Source organism: Alternaria conjuncta (genome assembly GCF_024043145.1).
Source record: "Alternaria conjuncta strain BMP 0040 chromosome Unknown scaffold_2, whole genome shotgun sequence".
Lineage (NCBI taxonomy): Eukaryota > Fungi > Ascomycota > Dothideomycetes > Pleosporales > Pleosporaceae > Alternaria > Alternaria conjuncta.
This window is the reverse complement of record NW_026250091.1, coordinates 2,294,739-2,321,570: the sequence shown is the minus strand read 5'-3', so window position 1 is coordinate 2,321,570 and position 26,832 is coordinate 2,294,739. Positions and strand designations below refer to the sequence as shown.

The 26,832-nt window shown below is 53.1% G+C and overlaps 7 protein-coding genes across 7 annotated transcripts; 3 read left to right on the top strand and 4 right to left on the bottom strand.

The window, feature by feature from the left end:
• Positions 1–3,210: 3,210 nt before the first annotated feature.
• J4E85_001885 (uncharacterized protein) lies at positions 3,211–3,742 on the bottom strand (the record flags this gene model as incomplete). The annotated part of the gene is made up of 2 exons (XM_051466169.1): positions 3,211–3,571; positions 3,648–3,742. The coding sequence occupies 2 exons, from the start codon at positions 3,740–3,742 to the stop codon at positions 3,211–3,213; spliced, it is 456 nt and encodes a 151-aa protein (XP_051330726.1).
• A 3,458-nt stretch (positions 3,743–7,200) lies between these two features.
• On the top strand, positions 7,201–8,602 carry J4E85_001884 (uncharacterized protein; the record flags this gene model as incomplete). The annotated part of the gene is made up of 5 exons (XM_051466168.1): positions 7,201–7,293; positions 7,388–7,434; positions 7,490–7,834; positions 7,883–8,079; positions 8,130–8,602. 5 exons carry the CDS (start codon positions 7,201–7,203, stop codon positions 8,600–8,602), a joined length of 1,155 nt encoding a protein of 384 aa, XP_051330725.1.
• Positions 8,603–8,745: 143 nt separating this feature from the next.
• Positions 8,746–9,960, bottom strand: J4E85_001883 (uncharacterized protein; the record flags this gene model as incomplete). The annotated part of the gene is made up of 1 exon (XM_051466167.1): positions 8,746–9,960. The coding sequence occupies one exon, from the start codon at positions 9,958–9,960 to the stop codon at positions 8,746–8,748; it is 1,215 nt and encodes a 404-aa protein (XP_051330724.1).
• Positions 9,961–11,920: 1,960 nt separating this feature from the next.
• Positions 11,921–14,022, top strand: POB3 (FACT complex subunit; the record flags this gene model as incomplete). Its single annotated transcript, XM_051466166.1, has 5 exons — positions 11,921–11,932; positions 12,194–12,927; positions 12,978–13,583; positions 13,630–13,702; positions 13,753–14,022. The coding sequence occupies 5 exons, from the start codon at positions 11,921–11,923 to the stop codon at positions 14,020–14,022; spliced, it is 1,695 nt and encodes a 564-aa protein (XP_051330723.1).
• Positions 14,023–14,866: 844 nt separating this feature from the next.
• AMTR1 (Transcription activator amtr1) lies at positions 14,867–17,164 on the top strand (the record flags this gene model as incomplete). Its single annotated transcript, XM_051466165.1, has 3 exons — positions 14,867–14,886; positions 14,936–15,165; positions 15,216–17,164. 3 exons carry the CDS (start codon positions 14,867–14,869, stop codon positions 17,162–17,164), a joined length of 2,199 nt encoding a protein of 732 aa, XP_051330722.1.
• A 4,960-nt stretch (positions 17,165–22,124) lies between these two features.
• On the bottom strand, positions 22,125–23,669 carry J4E85_001880 (uncharacterized protein; the record flags this gene model as incomplete). The annotated part of the gene is made up of 1 exon (XM_051466164.1): positions 22,125–23,669. One exon carries the CDS (start codon positions 23,667–23,669, stop codon positions 22,125–22,127), a length of 1,545 nt encoding a protein of 514 aa, XP_051330721.1.
• Positions 23,670–25,260: 1,591 nt separating this feature from the next.
• Positions 25,261–26,170, bottom strand: J4E85_001879 (uncharacterized protein; the record flags this gene model as incomplete). Its single annotated transcript, XM_051466163.1, has 2 exons — positions 25,261–25,301; positions 25,402–26,170. The coding sequence occupies 2 exons, from the start codon at positions 26,168–26,170 to the stop codon at positions 25,261–25,263; spliced, it is 810 nt and encodes a 269-aa protein (XP_051330720.1).
• Between the last annotated feature and the right edge of the window lie 662 nt (positions 26,171–26,832).

Below are 26,832 nucleotides of genomic sequence, written 5' to 3'. Positions count from 1 at the left end.
GCTGGCCAGCTGGCGTCGAAGAGATTGCGCCCACGGCTCGCCTGGCAGCCATCTGGCCCGATGCGGTAACAAGCGACCCCACAGATCCGCCTGATCCGGCTAGCCTCCAGGGCTGACAGCATCATAACCTTCGTCAGGGGGGTGAGGTTTGACCAACACACTGGCAACACCAAGACACACACCTGCGTGTTGCATCAAAGAAAACCCTGCCCCGAGCAGCGCTCAAGCAGTCAACAAACAATCTCACGCTGCTGACGCCGCCCTCACAGACACCGCTTCCATAGTTTCCGGCGGGCCTTCTCAGACCCTGGCCGCTCCCGTATTCCCACACACACCGGCCATCCTTCTAGCCCACAAGGTGGGCCATCACTATCACCAGTGCCGCGTTCTCCGGACCCGACACGAAGCGACAAGCTTTGGTGACATCCGCGCGGTCGGTTACAAGCAACGACAGGCAACGATGATGCAAGACGATCAGTTCTATCTATGGCCCGTCCGCGTATCGATTAATGAGCAGTTCGTAAGGAAATTACCTCGTGGCAGATCACGAGAGACGCTCACGCCACCGTGCCAATTCCATCGCATCTACCATGCTTCAGGCGTCGCGCCTTTTGCTGACTGCCAATGCCGGAACAACACCGATGGATGGAGATTTGACCGACCGCCTTAACTTTCACCAAGGCGTGCAGCCACCCCGCGCCAACCACCGCGTCCAGCACCGCCACGACCTTCATGCTCGTCGCCCACCCTTCTTTTCACAAATTCCCGATTGTGTGCCGACACCCGACTTGACTTCTGACATGTTTGCGCTCAGCGATTTCTTTTGTTCGTGATCTGTAACAGCTCATCAAAACATACTGCAGGGCTAAGTTGGGCAGTTGTACCGATTTAGAACGTCTCAAACAGCTTCATGCTTCCTTGACTTCACGCTTCGAGCTTTCATCGCACTGCGCCATTATTCCCGCAAGCCCTGTGGTGTTTGTCGGTAGTTCAGGTACCTTTCTACCCGCGGCAGCATCGGTTGAAGTAGCCAGCAGCCCGTCGGTGATGGGCCCCAAACTATTGAAAGGCTTGCTGCTAGTTTTGAGCTTGCATGAGCTTGCCAACACCACCGCAACTTCTGTCTCGTCGAAATTTCGGACCTCGTGGTATCCGACTCGTATCGATTGTGGACTATGACGTCTTCTCATTTGGAAAGGAGTAACTATGTGCAGTACCTTGGGCCAAGTGATCGGATGCCGGCGTGGTAATTCAACCCAAAACCCAACGGTCAGCATCACGTGGTCCTCGCATTCTCCTACTGCTAATATCATAGTCATGACTAGGGAGTGCAGAACCGAAGACGATTTTGGTAACTGTTAATTGTTAGTCACATTCGGTCCGCCCGAGACCTCCAACCTTCACTTTACCCGCTCGTGCGAAGCTACACAATCTCAGTCGACTTACTCGCAACTTCCAACCCTCGCCTGTCACTGAATGAGTTGACAACAGCTTTGGATGACTTCTTTTCTCCCGCTGTCAACCTATCAAACCATATGGAGATTGAAGTGTGATCAAACTTTAACTTCGACATGTCGCACGCGGCCAAGAACGACATTTGAACCTCGAAACTCTACAGCGCGGACTTAGCCGTCTTCGCATGCCAGGAGATGAAGAAAACAGAAACATGCAGCTGGCCCTTCCATCAACACTTGTAATTTGTCGTCGAAAGCATATCCCGTACTGGGCTCAGTCAAGATTTCTAGAAGCCAAGGTCAAGGCGGTATATCCGAAACAACTGACATCTTCGCCCTGCTAACTGGCAGCTGACATGTGCACCGACAAGCTCAAAGCGATTGTAGGTGCGTCCGCCACTGTGCGACGAGTTGTTAGACGTGGCCAACGCCTATCGTGCCTCCACACCGCCACTTGTGATGCGAGAGCGCATACTACCATCTCGAAGTTGCGATATCGCAGCCTGTCCAGCCATCTACCGTCTTGCGCAAAACCATCATTTACCTCAGCGCCAACTTACCACTAACACCCAAATACCGCGCACACTCTTAACCACATACACATCACCCAGGTCTCAAACCTACACAGCGCACGCACACACGTACAAACAACCCCAAACCTCAGAAGCCCAGACCGCCCACCCGCCCCCTTGGTGTAACGCTCGCCTACAACCGCTCAGCCCCGCAACACGTTACACAACGGAGCGTCTAATTCAGTATGGTGACCTCACCGATGCTTTGCAGCACAAAGCGTAGCCACGACATCCGCATTTCACATACCACCAGCTTGATCAGATGTCCACGACCTCGGTCGAGGCGAGCGATTGTGCGACATTGATACATGGGTTTTACATTGCGTGGGAGGGTGGTAGGTGGTGTTAGGGAGTTGGTAGAAGGGGTTTGATGATGGTGATGAGTAGTGTGGATGAGGTTGTAGCAGGGCCATGATAATGTCTTGCACTGTCATACTCGCACTCAGTCGCAACACCTCGCAATCCACTCCACCATCTGGTTCACCCCACTGCCAAATACCCCCCTACTCACCTTCCACCACACGACCAGACCTCTAAACCCCCCACCCCACCTCAACACATCCATCGGCCTCGTCAGTCGTACCCAGCCCACATCACCGCCTCCCACAGCATCCTCGCTTACCCCTACCACACCCTACGCGGGCTTTTCGGCCAACGACCCTGTGAAGACTAGCGATGGGGTCACCGCTCGCCTACCCGCATTCTCACCTCTTACCGGGTGGAGTGCGCGGTTGGGTGTATGCGACTTCGGTAGCAGGGAGGGAAGTAGGAAGGTATGCGGATGCGGGTGCGGGAATGTGCAGGAGGGCGTTTAGCGGTGGAGGGTGTGTGTGTTGGCTTCGAGTATGGGGTTGGGATTGTTGGGATGAATGGGGTGGATGTGTTTGTGATGATACTTCCGCGCTGTTATTGGGAGAAGTAATGTATCGCTGAGTGAGATCGCGAAAGCAACAACAACGCAAGTGACAGCGAATGAACATGAACTTCGTCTGAATAATATATTATACGTTATGAGTTAAGACAGCTGAATCGCCTATATAGTCGTAAAACATGTATACCATAGAACCCCAATACCGAAACACCTGTCCAACCTTTTTGCGTGGTATCATCCTTAAAAATATCGCCCATCATAAACACCTTGCTCAAACCAAAACGCAAGGAACGCAGTAACCGCGTAAACAAACTTACCCATCAGTATCGCTCTTCCCACAGGTAATCGCCCTGATAAACCCACTCGGTTTCTTCTTCGCCAGCTTCTGTTCCGCGTCCCGCCGCCTTGCCCTCGCATTCTCCGCAGCTTCAATCCTAGCGCGCTCCAAACCTTGATCTTCTTTACTAATGTTCATGCTCTTCTTTGCCTTCTTGGGTGTCTCTCTCAGACACAGACTGGGCCTCGTGGCGTCGTTGTCGCTCTCGGTGCTGTCCATACTGCCTTTGCCTTCCCTGGGCCCACTACCTCGACCCTTGGTTTTGCGCCGGCCCATCCAGCTCGCGAGACCCGCTCTATCGGCGTCATCGTTGTCGCTGTCCCAGTCGTCCCAGGCGCTGGTTGTGTTGTCCAGTTTTGTTGTTAGTGTGGTTTGGATGGGGCAGAGGGTGCTGTATTCTGATAAAGCTACACTGTCGGTGCGCGCGTGTGGGTAGGCGGGCTTTGGCAGTATTGCCGCGTTTGCTAGACTGGAGCGTCGCGTGGAAGAGCGAGAATGGGTTGCCCATGGCGGTGGTGATGTAGGGGTTATGGGTGGTGAGTTCATTGTAGACCGGGGTAAAGGTGCTTGTTGCGCGATTTGTAAACGGAGGAATGGCTCGTTGGGGTCTGTGAGAGATGTCTTTCTTCTGTTTCGTATGGGGTCGTTTGAGAAGGCGTCCAGTTCGGGGGGTGGCTGGAGTGTGGACAGCCGGAATGAGGGGTCTGCAAGGTGCGCTGGTAGTGGACAGTACGACGTTCGTCGCGATGATGTTGTTGATGTTCGGATGTTGACATCTTCACCATATGAGTTCTTGCGCAATTTAATAAGGTCAGTAGAGGCGAAGTTCCGAGAGGCTGGACTGATAGGCGGAGTGGTTTCGCCGCTGGAAGATGGCAAGATGATGGTTCTTGTACAACTTTCGCAAACTCCAGAGACATAGGTGATAGGAAGTGTACAGGTCTTGCAGGTAGCTAGTGTAGTCGAGACCGTTGTTGTGTGGCCACGTCTTCTGAAGTCGAAGCTTGGTATTGTCGGTGAAACGTCGTTTGGTCTATGCCTCTTGTCCTTGATTGGAATCACTATGCGGTGGGGCTGTGGTGGCTGCATAGTCCTCTCTCTCGTTCTGGCCGTCTCCACAGCTTGCCTCTCATACCTATCCCACATCTCCGCAGTCGTCGCTGGATTTCCTGGTGGTGGTCGGGGATCCATGAAAGGTGATGGGTTTCTTGCTAGGGCTGGAGAGTTCTGGGGCGCGGGTCTGGCCACGGTCGATGTAGCCATATAGCGGCTATGTTTCAGTGTTGGAAATGGTGAGGAGTGATAGCGTGAGGAAAGGGAGGTGTTGGGCCTATGATGCGAAGAAACTTTGGTAAGAGTCAGGGTCCGTAGACGATATATACTGGTGCGAGTCCAGGGTACCGGGGCCAAGCGGTGAGACAGGGTGGTTATCAGGTTATAAGTCTAATCCAAACAAGTCACCATGCTTTGGCGGTGGCGGGGATACACTCCGATAGAGAGATTTGGTGTAAGCTAGGATCAAGCGTCACGTTGCGCCGCATCCGCGGATTCGACAGCGCTGTACTCTATTGATCTTCGGTCGATGAACGTGCAGTAGCAGTAAGATCTCCGCGTCTCTTTGGCTGTTTAGCGGGAATGCGATATGTGCTTGGTCCAATAGGCGCCACGCCGTGCAACGCAAGGCGTCACCGTGGACCCGATGGGCAGGGTTCATGGGCGAAAAGCAAAGGTGCAAGGAAGCACTGTCTTGTCAGCATGCGATGGCGTCTGTCGAGAAACGCTCTAAAACGCTGCAAATATGCCTGCGCATGCGGTATGCTTTGCAGCGCGCGTTGATGGCTCTGCTGATCCTCTTGACGGGTGCCATGGGGAATCGGAACAAATGCAGTATATCCACCCAATTCAGCTAGCAAAGAAGTCGTGTCACTCGGACTCATTTGTGCGGTCGTAGACATGGCCGTGGGGTATTGTATTGGATCTCGTTCTTGTCGTACGGCGTCATTGAAACGTAACTACATGTTCATTCTGAGACCCTCCATTGTTCGAGGGAAGAAGAAAAGACCGCACATGATTCGTGTCGCAATCTGAAGAGGACGATATGACGAAGATACATTTACAGCTTCATGACGACTGGGCGCGCAATCCGAGACGTTGTGGCGTAAGGAAAAACGAGCTGTCGCGTCAGATAAAGCCTTAGATGCGAACGTCAGCGTCATCAGAGAAGGAAACCTTTCACACTGAAATCGATCACTCGCCATACGATCCATCTCAACTGCCCCTCCGTGTCATGTTCTGCGATGTGTCCAACGTTGCATTCGGGAAGCATAGCTCGGCTTCCATCCGTATCGTCGAGCGTCTGAGCACTGGCCGCGCGACCACCACCTTAGCAACGTGATTTGATAACGTGAGCGGTAGAAGCCGAGTCAATCCACTGTGGTGTGCTAGTCGGAATACTTGGGTGGAGAGTTGAAGTTGTGGTTCCAAGGTCGAGTCCCCCGCGGCCTTGACGCTGGTAGGCTTGGCGCGAAGATTAGCGAGACGGGACGGGATGGCGCCGCAACAACAAAGATGCACGGCTTCTTGAGCGTCACTAAGGTGATCGATAACTCTCCGACATGACGCAAGCCTCCTCTCGTCGCGTGGTGGAGATGCCTTGGCTCAGACCTCGGGGAATCTCCATCCGCGGTAGGTAACATGGAGAATGTTTGACTCGTTCCAAGGTCGTCTCATGAGGGACAGGCGCAGCGATTGAGGGCGCTGACAGGTTGACAAAGCAAAGAGATGAGCGCATGGCGACGCAATCTCACAAAGTCGTGATTACCACCGATCGTGTGTACGACAAGGACTGGCACGGCTGCCAAAGTTGGTTGTTGACACCATAATCGACATTCACATTGCCATCGACTGATCCACGCAACGGGATCGTGGCAGTCGGCAGTCGAAGCACGAATATACGCTACTGCCTTTCACTCCGGCATCTCCCATGGCACTTGAAGGTTTCTTTTGTAGAGAAGGGCCTTCAGAATCGAGTCTGGCCGTCGATCATGGTGGGCACGGGATCTCGACCGGCCCCGCATGTCCCGGCACTGCATGAACTTCCAGCATGTCAGCACCAGACAGACCCCATACCCATATTAGCCATCTCCATTCAGCCAACCAAATAAGCAAGCATGCAGACACGACCGCATGTGTATATCAACAAATCTGGCGCCTGCTGCGCGTGAGAACCTTGGAAAGTTTCCTGGTTGACTAGTCTGCACCTGTAATCTTGCCTTGCACGGAACTCCGTAAGCCCTACATAGCATGCGTCCGACCACATGTCAACAATGTTTACCTTCCGCTGGGTGCTCCCCATGTCGCCCATGAAAGACGAGACTAAAAGCGATAGCGACGCACCTACTTGGTCCTGGTTCTGAGTGGCAGTTTCCTACCCGAAGTAAAGGATCCCAAGGTCGAGATTCCTGCTGGTTCCAAGGCTCTTGACATCATGATGGGCTTCCATTTCACCAGCCTGAGGGCTTTGGATCGCACCGACGGTACGGTGGTGTTGCAACAAGGTATGGTGATGCTCGTCTTTGTCCGTTTGAAGGCGGAGCTAATTCGGCGCCTGCAGCTGGGTATAGTGAAAGTGCACCAGTAGACATCGTCCTCTTCCCACAGCCCTCGCCGACCGACCCGAACGACCCTCTCCGCTGGCCACGATGGAAGAAACATGTCGCATTCGCTTCGGTGTGCGCCTTTACTTTCCTGACAAACTATTCTATCGCAGGCTTAGCGCCAGCGTTCCATATTCTCTCGCTCGAGTTTGATAAGCCGATGGACGAGACAGCGCATCTACTCTTGTACCCCGTCTTGGTCTTGGGCGTGTTCAATTTCTTCTGGGTACCAATGGCCAATCATTTCGGGAAACGACCGGTTTTCGTATTCGCCAGTGCCCTGCTGTGCGCATGCTGCGTCTGGGGCGCCATGGCGAATTCGTTCAAGAGCCTTTTGTGGAGTAACATTGTCGCTGCGTTCGCAGGTTCTTCTACAGAAGCTCTGGGTGCTGCAATAGTCAATGTGAGTAATCCTGTACTACATCCTCGTATCCAACCCCCATTCGTGGACCATAGTTTTAGCGATCTTGACCGACGAGCTGACTGAATTCTCCCAGGACCTGTTCTTCCTGCATGAACGAGGCAGCAAGATGGGTCTCTATATGTGAGCATATATCCCCTCCCTATTGGCCCGTTTCAGTACGCTGACTGTGCGTCAGGAACGCGATAGCAGGTGGTAATACGGTGGGACCATTGGTCTGCGGCTTCATTGCGACCAACCTCAGCTGGCGATGGCACAAGTGGATTGCTGCAATTCTGACCGCACTCAACTTTCTCACGATACTGCTCTTAGTCCCTGAGACTCGATACACGCGTGAGTATATCAAAGGCGCTGGTGTGGCCATCTGCCCTTCGAACGATAAGATTGTCATGGCAGACGAGAAACATCTCCGGCCAAAGTCGAGCAATCGTATCTTACACCAGGAGGTGAAGAACACGTGGAGACAGGAGCTGAGCCTATGGAGTGGTGTCTCCGAGACGAGTTTGGTGAAGCTGTTTCTACGGTATGTAATAGTCCAGCTCGGTGGGAACTTGATACTAACGTCTAGCAGACCGTGGCCGATGGTTGTGTACCCCGCGGTTATATACGCGTTTCTCTGCTACTCCATATCCCTGGTCATTACCATCGCGGTCAACATTCTTAATCCGTTCGTGCTGCAAGCACCTCCGTACAATTGGAGCCCACAGATCAACGGCCTGATCAATATCCCAGGCCTCTTGGGCAATCTCATCGGGGCTTGGGCAGGAGGTAAGTCACAATTGAGCAACGCGGCCAGGAAACGTGCTGACTGAATGCAGGTGATCTCGTGGACATGTGGTGTAGGTGGCGAACAAGGAAAATGCTCGGAATCTACGAGCCGGAAACCCGACTATACCTGGTGGGCATTCCGTTGGTGATCACAACAGCAGGCTGCCTTGTGTTCGGCTACGGTGTTCAGAACGCCTTGTCGTGGGTTTCGCTCTTTTTCGGGTACGGCATGATCTCGATAGCGCTCACGGCCATGCCAACGATCACTATAGCGTATGTGAGCGACTGCGCATTCCCAGTCAACTCGGACGTACTGCTGCTTGTGAACGGGCTGAAGAACATCGTGGCATTTGGCTTCCTCTTCGGTGTGATCCCTTGGGCTGAAGAGGCGGGTTTTGTCCGAGCTTTCGGTACCCTGGCTGGGGTCTTCGCTGGCATAGTCGGCATCGGTGCTGTCTTGTTGGTTATTTGGGGCGCCAGCATACGCCACACTTCGGCACAGTGGAGGGTCATCCTAGAGTGAGCAATGCGGTAAAACCAATGTAATGTGTAGATTGAAAGCCTGATGAACACGTGTAAGATGCCGTGCGATCCAATGACCCGTATCGGAACACATGCCGTGGAAGGCAAAGTACAAACAACGCTTGCTCATCATGTCTGGGATTGCTATGCAGGGGTCTTGTCTATGAGCTTGGTGTGCATCTTCTCAATCTCGGGGATGATAAGAGATTCGATTTCCAGAGAAGGCTCGCCCTGCGGTACCCCTTTTTCTGTTGCAAGTGATTCGCTTGCTTGGACGTCGTTCTTGGTCAAGGGACCGGCCAACCCGACAAGTGATGGCATTCCTGACAAGCTCTTCGTTCTACGGCTGGTGGGTACGCGTATCCATTTTTCGTCATCGAAGACGGACACGAACACGACTTCCCATTTCCGAGTAGCTAGTAGATTCCCGATTACAAGATGGTGCGAGTATTTGTTCAGGGCGTATTTGGCTTTGGTGACCAGCAGGGCAGGGTCAGTCTCCAGCTTGAAGCTCACAATCATCGCATCGGGCGCCCAGCCATCAACGAGCTGCTTGAGGAACTTAGGTACCGGCTCGAGATCGATGATCAGACTCTTTCCTTCAGTGCGCGCAGCCGGTGGCTTTACGTCGCCCCCACGGGCGCCATCTGGGCCCTGGTGAAACTCTTCGTTGGACTGTATCTTGTGTTCGACCATGCGGTCTTGGGGTACGAAGAAGTCAGACACGGCGGCGGCCAAGTAGAACATGGCTTTCGGCCCAAGTGGACGCATGAGTTGCGCAACCTCGCGCAGATTCCACAGGTACTCGGTGATGGTCACGTATGACAGGATCAATAGCTTGTTCTCTCGCTTGACCTCCGTGTACTGGCGCAACACGCGCAACATCTGGTCCTGGTGCTGTTCATCCACCACTACCTGTCCAGTTTCCTCCTTCATGTAGTCCAGGAATGAGCGGGTGTTGTGCGAATAGTGTCGTGAGAAAGGCAATAGTGAAAACTGTCGGTGCAGGAAGATGACGGCATAGCCATTCTGCAGGAAGTACTCAGCACTGGTGGCTCCCCGAGTACCGGCCGAGAAGTTGTCGATATAACGGACTGTCTGCTGCTCTAGAGGCACTGTGGTGCCACCTGAAGTGACAAGCACGACGCGACGGCCCTCGTCGGCATGACGCGTGATGAACTCGCGCGCAAGGGTCGTGTTCGTTTTGAGATCTTTTGGCGGGGGCTCATTGGCAAAATAGTGGCTTTCAGCCTGTTGTGCGCTCGTATCCGTCATGGTGTCATGATGGGGTGTCCGGTCGAAGGAGCTGAGCGAAGTACCGGCATGGCGGGGTAGCTCCGAGCTCACCTGGAGGGGCATGCTGAGTAAGACAGGCACCAGATAACGTCATAGGAGCTTTCTGTTAGATGCTTCAATTAACATCATCGTAAATGTTTCCTGCTCTGCATTGGTTTTTAGATGCGTTCAGCCGCCGTCCCATGGTACTGCGATGACCTAGAGGCGGCCTAGAGACGACGGGCCAACCGCACCTTCCGCATTTCATGCGACTCATACGCAAGGAGACGCTCTCGAATGAGAGGTATCGCAACTGCGAGAAGTTATGTGCATTGAATCTGAGGAAAGCGCCCGTTCCCTTAACGAAGCGTCCTGCAGCTGTTTAGTGCTCGCAATTCACCCAGCTCGTACGTACCTGGGTGCAAGCTCATAACAATTACACCATTCCCAAGTGTCCATCACTTTCGCACAGCAGATGCAAATCTATGACGAACGTAGATCGCGATGATTTGTACGCTCCCCAAAACCTGCCCAGGCAGCTACCGATACGAGACGAGAAGCTTCGGTTCAAGATTCCTGAAAATGACCAGAATTCGTTTCGAGGCGGAACAGTATAAAAGAGCATCCGGATGCAACTCCGAGAAGGTGGACTCATTTCACCTAGTAACCGGACTAGACTTGGATATCTCGGCTACAGAACATGCGAGATTTTGAGTTCCCGTGCGACATTTACCATCTCCCGGAGTATACTCCTGCCGTACGCTACTGTCGTTCGTCGACACCTTAATCTGGGGCAAATGCTCGGGCAAATGTTCATCACTTTGACCATAACAGCCGTGGGGGCTGGAAGAGCATTGTAGGTGATCGAAGGGTGTGTTGATCCGGTTAATCTCGTGCGTTCTAGTGGCGTGCATGCACGCCCAGGAGTATTACAGTCAATGTATCCATCCACCAGAACCCAAGTCGCATCATTGAAACGACATATCTGTAACGTCTTGATGAATGCAACGAGTCGGACCTTGTTCTTCCAAAGGCCAGATAGGGATGAGTTGCGTCAGGTACAGCCGGACCGAGTTCAACATGCGTCACTTACGAAGTCTTCAAACTTCAGTCTAGAAAGCTCAGCTTAGGAGCTAGTGTACAGGGCGTTTAGGCGCTCCGCAGCCGAAGTGATGACATTGCATATTCACGCTGACACAAGTGATTGAAGGTACCAGCGCAGTGGTCAGTTTAAACTCAATGACTGCGACCTTGAAAAATGGACACTGATGACCAGAGCTTACACCGGCAAGGCAGTATCCATCCTTCCTAAAGTTAAACTCCTTGTGCGCGACTAAACAAGTGCAGTGTTGGCTGGACATGGATAAAGGTGATGCGACTAGGAACGTGTAATGATATTAGCTTTGAGGCAAAATGAGCTGCGGTCCGTAAAGTACTGTAAGGGCACAGCCGCAACTGACGTGGCATATCGCCACAAGTAGTGAACAGTCCAGAACAGGTCGATCATCCAGTTCGTGATATGAAGCCTTGCTGCAAATGACTCAAACCTCATCAAACTGATAGGACAAACTGATTCGAAGAAGGGCATGGGCAGGGACTGGCTAAGATAGCTTCAGAGACAATTGCGATACGAGCTATGAAAGTATGAAGTGACAGCATGGTGTCTTCAGGCTGAAGGAGACTGATTTCTGTTGCAGAGCGGAGTCTGGTCCGTCAGAGCCATGCGCGACTCAAATTGATAGTCGTGATCGGTTACAGATGCTTGGTTAGATGACGGCATGCGCGAGGGGCGAAAATCCTGGGTGCAGCTGCTTGGACAGAGGCTCAGAATGAATAGAGTGCGTCTTTGACTCAGACTGCGGTCTGGTCCTTCGGGCAGGCCATTGAGATGGTACTTTGGTATGCGGTATGATTGCGATAGCTTTGATGTTGTTCCCTGGAGTGTCTGGTGCGTCGTTGAGGCGGTAGTATTTCCTTGACGTTGGCCAGTCATCCGCGAAACTGTAGCGATTGATAATGACTCTCTGCTGTTGGTGCCATCATCATGGAGATGGAGGTAGCAAGTGAAGTTGGTTGCAGAAGACGCGACGGAAATCGCGCTATCACGTGCGACCTGCCACTAGCGTATTTAGGTAAGCAAACAGCGCGTTTACGAAGTGAGAGCACCAACTTTCCGGTAACGACTTCCCTCCGTCGCGCCTCCAACTCCCCATTACCGTTGTCGTCTTGCTTCACAAGTATTATAATATTCTGACGCGACTGCAAACATGTAAGAAATTAAAGTCCGCGACAGACCTGACAGGCGAAGCTAACACAGCGCAGGGAGGCGTTCAACGACATCTACCTCAACCTCTCGCGGAAGCCTGGCGCGACTCGATTCTCCGACTCCGGCTTTGGCTGGAAGCCCGCAAACGGCGAAACCTACACTTGCGACCAGTCACAGATCCAACAAGCGCAGTGGAGCCGAGCATCACGCGGATACGAGGTCAAGATTCTCTCGCGCAACGACGGCGTGATACAACTCGATGGCTTCAAGCAGGAGGATTTCGACCGCGTCTCCAAAGTCTTCAAAACCTGGTACGGCATAGGTCTGGACAACCGGGAGCATGCCCTGCGCGGCTGGAACTGGGGAAAGGCCGACTTTGGGAAGGCTGAGCTCACCTTCAACGTCGCCAACCGCCCCGCCTTCGAAGTCCCCTACACCGAAGTGTCCAACACGAACTTGGCAGGCAAGAACGAAGTCGCCGTCGACTTCTCGTTGCCTGCCGATGGCGACGCTGGCGCAAACGGAAATCTGGGAGGCGCAAGGTTCAGAGGCAAGAAGTCGGCAGGCGCCCGCGACCAGCTTGTTGAGATGCGCTTCTACATACCCGGTACTGCGTCGAAGAAGGAGAAGACAGAGGACGGCGAAGACGCCTCCGGGGCCGAGGACGTTGAGGAGACTAACGCCGCCAACCTGTTCTACGAGACGCTGATGGAGAAGGCCGAGATTGGAGAGGTCGCCGGTGACACATTCGCCACTTTCTTGGACATTCTACATCTCACTCCCAGGTATGACGCTCGTATCTGCAGTTTCGGAACAAGTACTAACCCATTGGCAGAGGTCGATTCGATATCGACATGTACGAGAGCTCCTTCCGATTACGCGGTAAAACATACGACTACAAGATCCAGTTCGACTCGGTCAAGAAGTTCATGGTTTTGCCAAAACCCGACGACATGCACACTTTGATCACCGTCGGTCTCGATCCTCCACTTCGCCAGGGACAAACGCGTTACCCGTTCCTCGTGATGCAGTTCAAGCGCGACGAGGAAGTTAATCTCGACCTCAACATGAAGGGGGACCTCTTGGAGGACAAGTACAAGGACAAGCTTCAGTCGCACTACGAAGCCCCGATTGCTACAGTTGTGGCAGATATCTTCAGGGGACTCAGTGGGAAGCGCATCACCAGGCCGTCTCGCGACTTCATCAGCCACCACGAGCAGTCGGGTGTCAAGTGTTCCATCAAGGCCAACGAGGGTCATCTGTTCTGCCTCGACAAGGCCTTCATGTTCATCCCTAAGCCTGCGACATACATCAGCATGGACAACATTGCCTCTGTGACCATGTCGCGTGTTGGTGGAGCCATGGCCGCCAGCCGCACATTTGACATCACTTTCAGCATGAAGAACGGCATGGCTGAACATCAGTTTTCAAACATCAATCGGTGAGTTTAACCCCACAACCCGAAAAGCCGAGCTAACACCACGTAGTGAGGAGCAACAACCACTCGAGAACTTCTTCCGTGCAAAGGGCATCAAGACTAAGAACGAGATGGCGGACGACGTGAGTATCAATGTCCCTTTTGCTTGAGACGTGCTGACATAACGATATAGTCCGGAGCCATTCTGGCAGCTGCTCTCCAAGACGAGGACCTCGCGTCCAGTGACGATGGGGCTCCAGCGAACCGCGGTAGCGCCGACGAAGATGACGAAAGTGTCGACGAGGACTTCCAGGCCGATTCGGAGTCGGAGGTTGGTGAGGAATTTGACTCCGACCATCAGAGCAGCGGGTCCGACAGCGATGCTGAAATGGAAGATGCGGAGAGTGACGCCGGCGAGGCGGTACCAGAACGTCCCAAGAAGAAGCAGAAGGTGTCGCAATAGCGACAGCCCTTGCAATAACCGTAAGCGCGCACGGGTGGGCGGGTGGGCGGCGGTGAAGGCGGCCGCACCAGCATCCGATGCTTGCGTGCTCATCGAAGATTGGGAAATGCGATGATGAGAGAGGTTCATCGCGCTGCCGCTGTTAACGCTTCCAGCGCCTTATCGTCAAAGCTCGCTCAGGTCGTGGAGGTTATTCCGACATTTCCCATAGGTTATTATGCTTCTTGGCGGGGTTGTAGGAAGTGAAGTTCCGGCTGTGAAGACAGGGAAAACCGCCCCTAATGCGTTGGTAGTCCAGGTAGAAGGGCCGACCTGCATCCCTAGCCGAACGCGCAGCGACCAGGAGAAAAGTTTAAATTCAGTGGCAAGTTAGCGTCCATAATCCGGCTAGTCTTCCCCCAGCGCACGTCTGCAGCGTCTGCAAGTGGTGTATGCATAGCAACTCGGCCATGGCTCGGCTGACTGCGGCGCTTGACGCGACCTGGCGTGGGCGCGGCGGGCCCAGGTTAGTTCCTTACACTGAGGTCTGGCTTCTCACACACCAGCTAAATTGAGCAACGCGAGCGCGATTCAGATTACTGCACTAGCCCAGGAGCAAGCCTTTCGTCGATTTTCGTAACCTTGCTCATGGTGACGGTGGATCCGCAACTGGCGCGAACCCATGCTAGACCCCGCATCTAACCATCGAGTATCAAACGCTTTATCGCCCGCGACATACTGGTATAGATATAGGGCAGCTCTCTCCGACTCATGTGGATGCTTTTTCTTACCCACTTCCCTCGGCTCGAGGCTATGATATCTTAAGCTTTTCGCATCAAGACCCACACGATTGAACTACGTTGAAATGCGATCACGAACCGGATGGTATGTCGACCTGTCTTTCCACGTCGTCGCCCACTGACGCCTCCCGCAGTCTCACTTGCCGTCAGCGGAAGCTGAAGTGTGATGAGAAGAAGCCCGTGTGCGGACAATGCACCAAGGCCTCAAGAGAATGCATTCCATCCTCAGGCATCGTCTTTCGCCACCAACACAATGCCTCCATGAACGGCGAAGACTCAGGGGACGAGAACTCGCTGAAGGGCTTCTACGCCTACAAAAACACATTCGATGAGGACGCCATCTGGATGGATATCCCCAAGCATGGTAGGTCCTGTCTCACGTAACCCATGTAGCTTGGCTAACGCCTTACCCAGTCACCTTCATCAACACCACCAACCCGTACCTGGATCCCGGGACACCCGACTTTGACACAATGTCGACAGCTTCCATGGAGTCGCCTGGCCCATTCGAGGCTCGCTCTTTACCTTCATGGCGCACACACAGCAACTTCCATTCAGTTACCAGCACACCATCGAGCATGGGGCCCGAGATGCCTCCTACCAGCGTTCCTTTCTGTTATACCCCCGACCTAGAAAGCCTACCACCACTGATGCAGTCACCACCCGCATCTGTTGTAGGCACCCCACTCTCGCCTCCTCTATCATTATGCAACCGAAGAATACATCCCGTGATGGAGTTCCCAGCTTCCACAGCGTCGCCGCCCATAGATCCTCGCCTCAACTCACCGTACGACTCCGCCGACCACATGCACCGCTCAGTTTCGATATCCAGCTCACGGCGATCACCACCTCGCTCGGACGTCAGCATGTCCACTCAAGATGATCACGAAATCGCGTTCCTTCTCCGGTGGTTCTCAGAAGGCCCCGGTTACTGGATGGACCTATTCGATCTTGGCACTTACTTCGCGTCTTACGTCCCCGTGCAGGCGCGTGACAACCCATTACTCAAGTACGCAGCTGTTGCCTGTGCGGCGAAGGCTCTTGCTCGTGTTCAGGGCCGTAAGCCTGTCATGGGAGGCAGTGTAACGCGTCAAGCTAGAATGGAGCAGTATCCCGAGGCACCACTGGTCGACTGGAAGCACAAGGCAGCAGTATACTATGATACTGCTGTGTCACTACTGTTGCACGCTCTCAAGATGGACGTCGCCTCCTCTCCCGACGAGTCAGAGTGCGAGCAAAGACATCAAAACTCCGCCTACGATGGGCCAGCACACAAGCGACGACGGACTTCCAGCAACACTTCATTCGTAGCGAACACCGACGAACTGCTGGCCGCATCTGCTATTCTTTGTGTCTATGAGTTCTTAGACACTTCCGTTTCGGATTGGGCGAAGCACCTGAATGGTGCAAAGTCCCTCCTTGTCCTTTCACAAGAGCATGTTATGCCATTACAACTACCAACACCCACATCATCGATGCCATCCGCAAACTTCAACTTCACATCAAAAGCTCGGCGAGCAACGTTCTGGAACATTGCCAGACAAGACATGCTCGCAGCCTTCATCAACAAGACAAACACAAGGCTAGACACCGATGACTTGACGCTGTGGAGAGAGGCTGGCCTCATGATCGACGAGCGAGGCTACATTATGCCTAGCAACACGACAGCAACCGGCTACCCCGACGAGGAGAAGGTGATGAGGGAAGACCTCATCTGCAACGCCCTGGTCTGGCTCATGGCCAAGCTAGTCAACTTCATGGCTGCGGGAGACGAAGTCTCAAACGAAGCCGGCATGAGTTGGGCTGGCGTTCCTCAGCGGACCCTTCTGGATTACTGGTTTAGTCTCCGCAAGCAGTTCCAGGTGTGGCACGACGGACTACCGGTGACTTTCAAACCTTCTGCCAGGGTGGCACCCGCCCAAACATCCGGACCGATGTTCAACAACGATAATGCCTCCATGTTTGCAGAGGTCTGGTACTCGATTCCCATGTGCGCCTCGACTATGCAGACATACCACATGTCGCAGATTCTCCTGTTCATGAACAAGCCACACGAGTCCACCCAGGGGCGCAGCACCGTCGTCGCACGCATGAACTCGTACCAGTCCGTTCTGGCCATGTGCCAGAAGCACAGCCGCGAAATTGTTGGCATTTCGCTCGCTCGGTCAGATGAAGCGGTCCGGATCCACTCTGTGCAGCCCCTGTTCACTGCGGGTCAGTGCCTCAGCGATGCTCGAGAGCGCCAAGTCGTATTACATCTCCTACGAGACATTGAGTCGGACATTGGTTGGGCGACCGACTACCGCGTGCGCCAGCTATTCGAGCAGTGGCAAGGCGAAGAATCAGAGGGCCTGGTACCATGAGCACTCCACTTGGAGGCATCCAACCAGCCACAAACTTTGTCCCCTGGGCCCTTAGCAAGCCCGCCGCCAGCCTGCTGTCAGCTTCAGCCATGAGTCTAGGTACCTCCCGACAGCTTAGTCTGGGATGCAGAGTACCTGCTACGAGGAGCCACTAGCGTGCGCCTGGCCCTTGTCCATGGTGCGGGAACTATCGGAAGACTAGAGCAACACGAACTGTCATTCCAAGCCGACACATGTTGCCAGGCCCCTTTGAGCGCAGCGCCGATGATCGGACGGTCTGCTGCAATGCGACCGCACGGGCTGCATGCTTCAGATTACTGAAGAGACGTGTAGAAAGAAGGTTAGATAGCTAGAAGAAATCAGGATTGCGGTATTAGCCCCTTCCAATCTAGATAACACATATACAAAATCACCATAGAAGCTTATCAGGCTCTACACCAATTACTCGACCACGCATCTCGTCTGCACGTGTGACCTGCAAACTCGCTCAACCCTACCCTATAGTCACGATGCACCAAACAACATGACAACATGATTTCGAAGCTGAACCCTTTGACCGCTACCGCCTGTGCCGTTCTACCCGGGTAGCTTCATCCGTACCCCATACCCACTTTGCACGCCAGATTCTAGCTCCTCCACTCTCAACTCTACGCACGAAGTTTTCCTTCCAGAAGACAGACTTGTCGTTGTCTAGCAAATGCTGCTACACCGGTCGGTGTTTGACCACGAGCGCAAGTCTGAACCCCCACTTTTCCGTCTTCGCCGCCAGTGCGGATCCGGTTCGCGACCGGATGGCTACTTACGCGCGAGACACAATCGAGAGCCCTGCATATATTGGCCTGTACTTCTTTGCAATCACGGCGGCCCAATTTGCTCGAGCATGGATTGGCGATGTATGACGCACGCCTGAATACATGCGTGCTATACCTTGGCAATGTCTGAGACACCCATGGTTGTTGTGCTCCAATTTGCTAGCCGGAGCCTTTGCCCGCGGTCCTATGTGGCGGTGCTTCGGCGCAACGAAGATCATTATATCACAGGTCACCTTATCCGTCACCTTGTTAGGCAATCCGTGATGCGGTTGCTGTCACAAGACACGTAATTGTGAGGTTGGTGGCAGGCGTCGCTGATCGCTTCGGACGCGTTCTCTGGTGATATTCTCTCGGCGAATAGAGAAACGTGGTTTAGAGTTTGGTCCCTAGAGGAAACGCCTGGGACGGGAACAGACGAGGTGCGTGCGTGCCTCGTAACGAGTCGGGGCTTTAGCATCAGGGTATCCCTGCTCGGTGTCTTGGCGGGGGGCTTTTGTGGAGGATGCTTGGTAGTCTGATGATGCACAATAACTCCACGCCTTGAATATGCACGCGTTTGCTGGCTGGCGAGCGGGAACTGCCTCCATGACATCACTCTCATGCACCTTGAATCCTTCGCTGTGTAAAGTATGGCCGACGAGCACTGTGGGCGTCCCACGGCGCGTTTACAGCGTGAAGATTATGCATCTTGTACACCGCAACGCTGTGACTACGCTAGCTGCTCGATGTTTGACCTGACCGGACGGTGGCTGCGTCTCCCAGGTCTCCTAATCTTAAAGCTGCAGCTACGGCACCTATGCACATGCAAGCAAGACACCGCTCCCACTATGCACGATGGCGTAGCCATGAAAACCATGGATAAGCGAAGGATAGGATACAAGGGCTTCTCGAAGATTTCCTGCTGCAGGTTAGTGAGGCTTAACGGCGCGTAGTGCACGCTACTGCAGGTTTTCATGCATTTCGTTAGTGCGCGGGCAGGCTGATGGTGTAGGGATCACCGGATTCCCCTTTTGGGGGCCAGCACCTGCGGCTCCGGGGTTCTGCCGTGAGTTGGGCGATGAAACGCAACACGCGTAAAGTAGGTGTGAGATTTGTGGTCTGATTATGACGTATGGATCTACTGCTTTGAGCTTTGAGATGATTGTTTGCGGACCTCTGTACAGCCGAAATAGCCATCGCATCCTAGTCCTGTGATATGTCTCGAATAATCTTGCGTAAACTTCGTTCCAAAGTGTGACAGAAGTTTCAATCCGCTAGTGACCTCTAGCTTGGCCAACGGAACAGTAGGTCAAGACGCTCGCGCAAGGTGTCTCAGCACCCTGTTAGGCCGTATGTGGAAGAATGCACGAGATAGTTTGATGCATGGCAACGTGCATACCTCGTGGTTGGGCTCGAGCTAAGACAGTGTCCAAGCAATTGATAGTTGCACTTGCTCCAGAGTACTCACTATGCTTGCTGCCGATCCATCGCCGATACCAGCTTTTGCATTCCCCCCACGGCATCTCGATGGCCCATGCAGGCATTTGCCGATAGTCGAATTCAAAATGCAGTCTGGAAACCAAATGGCCTTTGAGAACTAGACACGAGGCTGTGTACGCGGATCAAAGTATACTGTTGAGCGCCTCGGTTCATGTCGCATCTTGCCTCAGCTCTCGCTTTCACTGACCGCCGCAACGCTGGGTGCTGTTGACAGCGTGCGATACGACGGCCACGGTAGCCGGTCTGAGCTTTACCAGCCACCCCTCCACATCCCGCTTGCCCTGGTGGTGTTGAGAAACACGTTGTCGCGCTAATGGCTACCTGCTTCCGATTTAGCCGACTGCCAATATCCATTACACCTTCGCGGGCAGGCTGAGGTCGTTTCGTATCAACCGCAAGCTGTTATCGCCGACCTTGTTGGCAGAGTGAGCGGCCAACCTCGGTCTGAGTCTGCGACTGGGGTGGCGATGTCATCGCAAATCGGTGATTTGATGAGGGGTGTTGATCTTGGGGTCGCGGTAAGTAAATTGGCGGGTCCCTGAATCCCAGTTAGCTGGTTGGAAAGATCTATCCGACGGAACGATGGAACCGGAGGACCGTGCGTGCGTCAGCCAAAAATGTTTTGTCCTGTTGACATGTGCTTGGAACCGGGCCGGGGTAGGGGAGTGGGTGGAATGTCGCGGGCTCATAGTGTTTTCGCCGTTGTCGCGGAATCAACCGTGGGCATGCATAACATACTCTAGTAAGACCGAACCTTGAGGGGGGCAATCTTCACCCTCGAGGGAAAAACATCCCCTCCCCCGGTATCTGAGACGTGGGATGTGGGTGCAAAGGTAAATCGCGCCGCTTGATACCTGGAAAGTATTGACGAGACGGTCACACGATAACCCTGTCGACGTTGGTGAGATCCATCCATGGATGCGAGGGGTCCCATGACGTCACCGCAAGGAATCCCGCAGCTCCCCACGTGCAGCTTTCAATCTGCAATCCTCGGGCTGCAGTGCAGGCAGTTCCTGTCGCCATGATGAAGACGTTGAGCTGGTACAACGGTATATGCCGGTCTCACGCCGACACCGAAAATATTGCGAGGCGGCAGCGGTCGAGCGGCTGGACGCTGCCGATGTTCGACGAGCTCGTTCGGCGAAATGGGGATCTTTAAGGTGATTGGAGCTTCGCACCCATGAAGCAAGAGAAGTTTTCAAAGGGTTGAGGTTGGATTTGAAGGCGTTGGATAGTGTCGTGTCCAGTATGTGTTGCCATCCTTCGAGAAGATCTAGGTAGGGCAAGAGCGAGGCGGGCAAGGCTGAGAAGACGTATGCGAACCCGAATCCGAAAGCTGCTATACCGAAGCTGAAGAGGAGGCTCTACTCCTACTCCTACACTCAAGTCTGTCGAACATAATTTAGGTACTTCGTAGCAGCTTCTCGCCCCGTACTATCTCTTTCTTTAAGTCCTCTCGCCAAGACTAGGCCTTCAACGTCACTTCGACGTAGGAGTTATCTGACCCAAAAAAAGCAAGCAAAAGTAGGATGCAGAAGGTTTCAGAGCCCAAGCCGCAAGAATATGCAACAATGCGCATTCCCACTTCTCATTTCTCCCATCAATCCCAAGTCTCCACAAGAATTTCTATCATTTTCGCAATCTCGTACATCAACCCAGTCGCAAAACGTACAACATCACCTCACCACATCGTGATAGCCCGCCCATGTACTACCCAAAAAGGCTAGTTGCCGCCTGAAATACCAAGCATTGATCAACACCATACCTTAGATCTAAGCCAACACCGGGTATCGGCAATCTCGCAGCATACACAAAGAAGAAAAAGTCGTACGTTTTACGGCTACGCACACCGGCAGAGCTGGAACGGCCCTTCCGCCGCAATCAATCCTTCTCCTTTGGGCCATGTCATCGCTCCACTTGCGCATTGATCGGTGAGGAAAATTGTTGTCGCCACAATACGAAAAGGCATAGCGTTATCCCGTACGCTGGGAGAAGGAGAATTGTTTTCTGGATAGAGCTTGGGTCAGGTAGAGCTGCAGCTGAGGCCATAGGTGGTGGGTCTTTCTCGAATACATCATGTTCCTGAATGCGACATTCGAGACGAATGCGACGTAATGGTCCCACGGGAAGGGCACAGGACCTAGCTCGTCTTTTGCTGTTTTCTAGCCCAGCGCTCTAGCTGCATTCGAGAAGGAATAGAAGATGCGTTAGAAGCTGCGTTAGAGGAGCCATTCTATGGAGCGGAGTCATGATGATGCTCCTCCCCCTCACCTGTTCCATGGAAGTACAAGTGACAGTACCAGTATCGCTTTTGTGTGGTCAACGCACAGACACACATGGCATTTAGAGGACACCATCAAAGGAATCGCATAGGCATCGGCGTCTACAGACCGACAATTATTATTTCTATCATACACAAGAGGTGCGGCGCTTGCGGCACGGCATGTACGCCGAACTGTGGACCGGCGGCAAGTGTCCGCCACGGACTCGCCGCTAATCACGCTGTAGTACCCACATAAGGGCCCTGCTCAAACGAGGCCACCTCTGCCATCCCTACTCTGTTATTCTACGGCCACGAGAGAGGCTGGATCCTTCTGTGGGACGCATCTTTAACCTAGATATTGACTCGCAGCGTCTCCAGCTTCGTCGATCATGCCCCCTGCGAGGATCTACGCTTCTTCTGTGGGCATTCTGGCTGCAGGAGGGCGATCAGGGTCTTGCGGTATCGTGGCGCTAACGATGTCCACATTGGAGTGACCCTGCACTTGGAGCTTGTTGTCAGCTGAGGTAGACGTGTTCAGCTCCGTGACGAGGTCTTCACGCTCCGCGGATGGCTGTTGCAGAGATGTTCCTGTCGCGATAGCCTTCTCTGCAGCAGTAGGCGTGTTTTGAGTTGACACTCCAGGGTCTTCGCGCACAGCATCCTCCTTTCGCGCTGGAACTTTCTCAGAATTGGGGCGAGCATCTGAGAGATGGTCTAGGTCTCGCGCACTTGCGATGCCGGTATCCTCAAGGTTGCTTGAGGTCGGTCGCAGAATTCGAGACCCAGACGACGCCTCAGGTATCTCAATTTCCGGTGCATCATGATCTGTGCATAAGGCATTCTTCCTTGGCTCGAGTTGCGATTGGTCGTATTCAGATACGACTGTTGGTTGAGACTCCACACTACTGGTGTTTGGCTGAGCTGCAATACTCTGGCACATTGCCTCGCTAGTCACTTGCATATCCTTGTGGGGCTCCTCGTGGGGTGTGGCTGGCTCTCGTACTTGATCGGCGCACAGTGCCGCTGTGGTTTCTGTTCTGGGAACAGCGTCATGTCTTCGCTCCAGACCGTCGTCTCCAGATGCGATGATCTCCACCCGACCTAGATCTCCGTCCGAATGATGATCATTTCCATGTGTTGTTGTTGTGGTATTCGAGACGAGGGTAGAGTCACACGCAGTCTCTGGGATATCGTCCACTGCACTGACAAGCGATGGTTGTTTCCCTTTTCGCAAGGTGCCCCGGCCCCGTCTACTTGTCGTGCCCCGAGCTTGTACTGATTCCGCGCTTGTTCCCTTAGCTCTTCGCGCAAGTCTTGCTGCACGAGCATCTTGAGGAGCATCGTCATCCTGCCTCACCTCTACCTCTGCATCGGCCTCCGGTGTATCAGCTTCGGGTTTCCCTGCAGTCGCGAGTTTCCGCAGCTGCGCCCAAGTCTTTGCTTTTTCGCTCTGCTTTGCAAGCTCTTCCTCGCTCAGCTCAACCCATTTGGCGCCAACTTTCTTCATACCGGTGAACTTCAGGAAGGTCAGACCCGATCCACTAGTGTCCATGTACTCGGAACCCTCAGGCGGCGCATTTCTCCCTCGCGCGTACGTTTCGCTCGGTCGGTGATACTGCTCACTGGTCCTGTAATTCTCATGGAACTCGACTGAATCGGAGAATTTGAGCCGCTTGCGTGATATCGAAGCTGATGAGCTGTGCGATCGTTTAGGCGATGGCCTGAGAGACAGCGATATGCCTTGCTGTCCATGTGGTGCTGTATCGGATGATTCTCCAGACCGCTGGGTAGTAGGCGAGTGTGATCTTCGACGCTTGGGACCAGCTGTATCTTGTTTGTCGTCGTTGATAAAGTCCCCTCCTCCATGGTCCTTGTTCTCCGGGTGTTCATTCTGCGCGTCTCTTGCTGGTCCAGGTGCTTCGACAGTCATCAACCAGTTGTCGAACTCCATGTGAGCCCGCTTGTGGTTATCTCGCGCGAATGATTTACTGATTGAGTCGCGCTTGTTTTCGAGTACAGCCCATTCAGTATCGGCTTCTCTAATCGCGTCATACAGAGAGTCGAATCGCTGACACGTGCTGCATCCTGCATGGGAGGCATCCGGCGAAGTCGTAGGTACAAGCCCAGTGGCGGATACCACGGCGAGGACTCTAGCACATGATTTGCACTTTACAGAGTCGTATTTAGTGGCCATCCGTGTGGTGTTTAGTTGCGAAAGTGTTGAGTTGCTGGAGTAAACGCGTTCGATTGACGAGGCGTCGACGTGAAGTTCGCGAGATTGATGAGTAATGGATGCGTGCACAGTTGCATTTGACTCATATATGTGGGAGCGCACTGATTGTAGTGGTAGTGGGGTGAGTAAACAGATGGTGATGGAAACAAAGACGCGACTGTGGAGATGTCACGTCTGCAACGAGCGCGCGTCGCCCTTTGACGCTTCTGCAAACAAGTGTCGTATTATGTGAGAGCAACAATCGCAAGAGTCGCATTGAAAGAAAAGCATCAAGATTGAAGTCGTAAGACTTTGTTGTTCCGAGCAACCGCATCGTTGTTGCCTCGCTATCGATGATCCCTGTCAGCAGTCCCCTTTTTGCACGTCCACAAACAGCAGTAGCGATGCTACATCTTCACTTCACTCCACACCGCCGGCCGCCATCCTTTGAATCTTGTCGCGCACATGCGTCGCCTCAACATCTTGTATTGTTTATGAGCTGCGACAGTACGCAGACCTCACTATTGTGGTGAGGGCAGGACTACCGCATCTGACAAGCTCCGCCATGAACCAGTGGCAATTACGTCATCAGAGATATTCGCAATTTTATTACGGCGCAGATTCTCGACACAACCCAGATCAGGTCACCTGTCCAACGAAGGTGTCAATCATAAGGAGTTCTACTCTCATAGCCGACCCTATCATTCAAATCAGACGACTACAAAACACTGCTATGGTCTCACAAAAGTTCTTCCGCCCCGCCTCACCGTTGTGAAAACATTCATAACTTTCTGGATTAGAATGTAACCTTTCTTTCATCGAGCGCATGTTCGATTGGATCATGTCGTTCTTTTCAAGTTTGGATAGAACGTCCTCAGCTTGCCTTTCCATTTCTCTTTCAGTCTGGATGATATGCTCTGATCTCTACGCGCATTACTTCCACCTTGATCACTTGCGGAACTTGCAACCTGAGCGCTTGTTTCTGTCGGAGCTGTGGAGCTTGAGGATTGAGCTGCGGTTGACTGACTGGCTGGAGCTGACAAGCTCCCATGACTGCTACTCGATACCGGACCTGCTGCGGGTGCTTGGAGGTTCCGAGCTTCAACGCGGCGGCCCAGACTTGAGAGATTGACAAATACAACAGCGCCGGTTGCATCTAAAGTCGAAACATCAACAGAGGTTATCTCTTTCGATTTGTGAGTGCGCAACCACGGTTTCGACACGATATACTGCACTGGATCTCGGTGCTCTTGTTCTCCAACTTGTTTGCCCTTGGTGCACTGGCAACAGTCGAAAGGCTGACCTCGTGACATCCAAAGGAGCTTACGCGTCAATCCACCTGGTTCCAGCTCAGTCTCCAGTTGTTGTAGCCTTTCTTTGCGCAGCAACGTAATAGTTGAAATGGAAGAGGCTAGATAGTCCTGACCCCTAGGAACGGATCGCCATGCCGCGCAGACTGTGTCAGGCTTACTGGGACAGATGAGGTCGCCGAATCCCTTGCCGAAGATTGGCAGCACACCTATAGCAGGCAACAAACTGACCCAGCTGTTATCCCCTGAGCTGAACCGCTCAATACGAGGGACGCACTGAGGTCGAGACTTGACAAGATCTAGGATATCGAAACCTAAGAGGAATTTCCTGGCATCCAGACTTTGGAAGACTCTGATACCGCTTTCCGTAGCAATACGGGTTTGGTATTCGATAAGGAGCTCAAGCGAATGCAAAACTTTATCCACTCTATCTCCAAAGGTGGAGTATGTGTTTACCGGCTGCCCATTTGAGAACGTCTGGTTCTTTATGTAGACGGGTAGTGCACGATTCTTCCAACTCTTCAGTGTACGTATCGACGCAGCACGTCCACTGAAATTTGCCCAGTCGTCTTCTAACTTGTCTTTCTCGAAGACCCAATGGTAGGTAGATTCAGGGTTGATCTCTTCCAGCTGCAAAGACGTTCGCACAAGGTGGAGCAATGCGGAAGCGCCATCTACTAGCCAACCTCGGTGGTCTGTTACATCGTAGAAAGCGACGAACTGATCGGCAACCCATTCGAACACGGCAGAGTAATCGCGGGTCTCGCCAAATCTTACTGGCTGTTCTCTCTGGTTGATACGTGCGTTTACACCACCTATCACATAGAGCCCTCCTTCGACATATATGCGATCGATAGCTGTGTACGCAGGGCATGGAACGGCTCCAGATGCGGAGATGCTGAGCTCAGCCTGAGGATGTCCTGTTGACATAATTAGACTTCTTCTTTTGTGTCAATCACACCGCTGGCTCATAACTTACCACAGAGTTCCGTCACTTCAGAGCACCATCCTATGATATGACGAAAGCCCTCTAGGGAGCGGAGTAAAGGAGCTTCCTCTTTTTTTGAAATTGATTCTTCTACTCGAGGGTCGAAGTAAGAAATGCGATCTTCTGGCTTGCTGCTGGTGAAAGCATGCCACAGAATGGAACCACCATCAACCGCGGAAGCAACTACTAATGAGTTGAAGCCTTTCATAACAATTCTGTTCTCGAGACGAACGATTTGGTGGGCTTGCAATATGCTCGACATGATGCTCAACGATGTTTCGAGACCGGTAGCTGACGTCAATTTTCGGAGAATAGGGTACCCGCTGACCAATATGGCATTCGAAAACAGTCGAGTCCAGCAAGTGCCTTGAGCCGACGTAGACGTCTCCCGACTGTTTTGAACACTAAAATCGAGTTTAGCCTTTACTGACATTTCTTCCGGACTTAGTTTGAACAGTGTTTTCACTGGTGAGATGGTCATACGCGGTGACAGCACAACCACTATCCCTTGTATTGGCGACATTCTCAATACTGTAGCCAGCCATGATATCTGCTCAGCAAACTCCGACACCATATATGGGCCACCAACGGCCTCTATCGTGCA